Source organism: Petromyzon marinus, chromosome 7 (genome assembly GCF_048934315.1).
Source record: "Petromyzon marinus isolate PM22_M1 ecotype Great Lakes invasive population chromosome 7, UKy_Petmar_22M1.pri1.0, whole genome shotgun sequence".
In the NCBI taxonomy this organism is placed as follows: domain Eukaryota; kingdom Metazoa; phylum Chordata; class Hyperoartia; order Petromyzontiformes; family Petromyzontidae; genus Petromyzon; species Petromyzon marinus.
In genome coordinates this window covers 13,229,018-13,232,231 of record NC_133673.1, presented here as the reverse complement: position 1 = coordinate 13,232,231, position 3,214 = coordinate 13,229,018, and the positions used below count along the sequence as shown (strand labels likewise).

The following is a 3,214-nucleotide window of genomic DNA, read 5'->3' as shown; positions in this document are numbered from 1 at the left end:
ACCTCCCGCGTAAAACGCGAGTAACAGGCCCGCTAAACGTGAGTGAGCCACGTGCCGAGCGATGAACGTCGCCAAGTTACAAAATCCTCGTCCGCCCGTTCAGTTTCAGTTTCTTTCTTTCTTTAGTTTATTTATTTTGGTATAGCCCTGTGAGCCATTCGGCTCTTGATATCGGGTGCAACCACAACAAACAAAAATACGAACAAGAAAAACATCTTAAAGTGACTATGTGTGACTGTGCAAACAGAAAATCCATGAAAAAAAACAGCTAAATATTCCTGAAAAAAGCACCGTACACCAACGCTGTGTGCAAAAAATCCCAGTGGGATGCAAGTCAAACAACAACAACCACAAGAAAACTTAGATTAAGGCCATCAGTCTAACTCCGTACTACAACAAAACAAACATGTCCAAACCAAAAAACGTTTTCGAAATCACCAAAAAATAAAGCCATAATTGCAACGTAACAGTGATCATAGGGACTGTGACCGGATTTTTACAATAAAATACATAACTAACATATAACACCAAATCCTAGAGCCATAGCTGGCTGCATCAGTTACTCCACAACAACAAAAGCATCAGTCGGAGTATAAAAATTTTCAATGCACCTTTAAGATCAGCACGCTAAATCAAAATACAGATAATACTTTGCTGCGTCATCCGGAGCGAAAACATTTTATTTTATTTTACGCCAATGAATAGCAGTGGCAGCTAGGGGTGTACAACTCCTCTAGAGCAGTTTTGAGAGAAGATCTCATTGGTAGCGATTCAAGTTGCAGTTTATTGGCAATAGCATTCCAGACCCTGGGGGCATCAATAGCAAAGGCCCTTCATCCAGTTTTTGTACGGCTATAGGGAATGTGAAGCTGATAAATGAGCGAAGACGTCAGGTCAAATTTGTTCTTTGAAACAGAGAGGAGATCCAGCAGCAGGTAGTCTGCGGATTTTTTTATAAGTACATCGTGAATATAATAAGACCTGGTGCACAAGCCGTCGAACATTAAGAGATGTTAAGTTGACGAAGAGGTAGCAACTGGGTAGACACCCCCCCCTCCCACCTCCTGCCGCTGCCGTGCGGAACTCTCCCATTCCTCGGCGAGTCGAATGAATTCCGCGCGATAATTAAGAGAGGGTGTTATTTATATATTTATGTGTGTGTGTGTGTGAAAAATAACCGAACCACCCCTCCCCCCCGACTTGCAGCAGCAGCAGCGAGCGCGCGCGCACGCACACAGATAGCAATGCAATGATGCAGGGGGCGTGTTTGGTAATTTGCTCAAGGCCATGTCTTTGGCTGATACGAAATGCTGTCAGATATAATAATACCCTCTTTTGTTCACTCGGGTAGAAATCCTCCTCGGCGAGTGTCAAGATTTTTTTTTTTTTTTTCAAATATTACTTCCTTCCCCTCCGAGTTGCTCCTCCTGTTGCCCACTGCCGCCCACACCGGCAAGGTGGACAGTGCCCATTAACGAGCGGTTGGAAAATCCTTCCGGTCAAGGGCCATCAACTTAAACCATTGCCGTCGTCGACGTGATACTCCGCTCGGGATAAAGTCACGACGCACGTCACAAGTCAACTATTAAAAGACCCCCCCCCCCCCCGTAGCAGGAACGTGGAATGCGCTGACGGTAATTCAAGACGATGCCCGATAACAAACAATAAAACAACAACAACCCATGTACCAGCTCGTCCTATGATGTGGGGTGAAATCTTCATCGGCAATGTTTTTTTTTTTAATTTTTGGCCCACGGTCAAATGTCATCGGTCGCAACAGAGCTCGCTCGCCGGCAAATGCTCACGGTCGGTGTAACCGATATTTGCACGCTGGCCAAGGCGTCTTGTAAGGGGTGGGAGAGTTCTCACGAGTCTGGCCCACCACACGCGACCTGCCGTGCCAACTCACCGTGGGCCCAACCCGTTCGTCCTGCTCGATGGACAGAGGCGGTGTGTAGCGGCGATTTTAAGAAACTCGTGCCATCGCCTCTACCGTTCACACCGGGCGACTGAATCGAACTGGCCGACCCCTGGATTGCGCTGCTAACCACCACTCCATTACGACGAGGGATAACAGTAATCGCAAATAACAACAATGACGACGACAAACGAGAGGAGCGCGAGGCGGTAGAGGAGGAGGAGTGGTGGTGGGGCAGCGTGAGACGGATCACCGGCGGTGATAATGAGCACTGCGCTCCCCACGCACGCGACGCCGGTCACGCCCCACCACTCCCGGCCAGAGCCGTGACGGCATGCGACGCTTTACCCTCTCTCCCTGTAGCCCTCGCCACACACACCCCCAGCCCCCACGCCATCCCCGACTCGGGATGCGTGAAGCGTCCCAATGCCGACTTGCTTCTTGAGAAATCGGGGGGGGTGGGGAGGGGTGAAAAACTCAAAAGTAAAAACGCGCCAGGCCGCAGCTGATCATACGATTGCGATAACCGAAGATTGTTTTTGTTGGCGAGAACCCGCCGAAAGACTTGCTGATGATTCTGAGGTTTGGTGGTAGGGAGGGGGGACGGGATCCGGCCTCACGGATCGGTTGCTTTCCCTTTCGAGTCGCGGTTGAAAATGGCCACAGGGTTAACCCGGGTTTTGGGGTGGGGGGAAAGCCTGGCCTGAATCTCAAGGATCCTTCGTTTTCCTGTTTATTTATTTCAGGAGGTAGCTGGGAACCCGCTTGGGAGCCCTCAGGCCAATTTGTGACCGAGCGTCCAGGCCGAGGGCGCGGCGAAGAGGTTTCTATTCTATAGATTATCTTGTTCTATTGGTAAAGTAACTTTGAAGAGGTTTTTATTCCATACTGTCTGATTCTTTTGATAAAGTCACGTGGAAGAGGTTTTTATTCTATACCCTTTGAGTCTTTTGGTAAAGTCACGTAGAAGAGGTTTTTATTCCATACTCTGTGATTCTTTTGGTAAAGTCACGTAGAAGAGGTTTTTATTCCATACCCTATGATTATTTTGGTAAAGTCACGTAGAAGAGGTTTTTTTATTCCATACCCTATGATTCTTTTGGTAAAGTCACGTAGAAGAGGTTTTTTATTCTGCTTTTGGCGCGCCTCGGAGCCCGGCGGGTTAACGGCCGCGTCTCGCCAAGACGTGATGTGTCAATTAACAGGAACGAGACGGCAATGGGTTTTCGTGGCCGTGCCGTCACCGCTGCTGCCGCTGCCGCTGTCGCCGCTATCGCCGCTGCATATTAAGAAACA

At 48.8% G+C, this 3,214-nt stretch overlaps 1 protein-coding gene across 1 annotated transcript in view; it reads left to right on the top strand.

The window, feature by feature from the left end:
• LOC116940106 (uncharacterized) overlaps window positions 1-2,709 on the top strand; it is a 67,387-nt gene extending 64,678 nt beyond the window's left edge. Inside the window, exon 13 of the mRNA XM_076065493.1 lies at window positions 2,665-2,709. Coding sequence (XP_075921608.1) covers window positions 2,665-2,709 — 45 coding nt within the window. The remainder of the gene's footprint in view (window positions 1-2,664) is intronic.
• The last annotated feature ends 505 nt before the right edge of the window (window positions 2,710-3,214 follow it).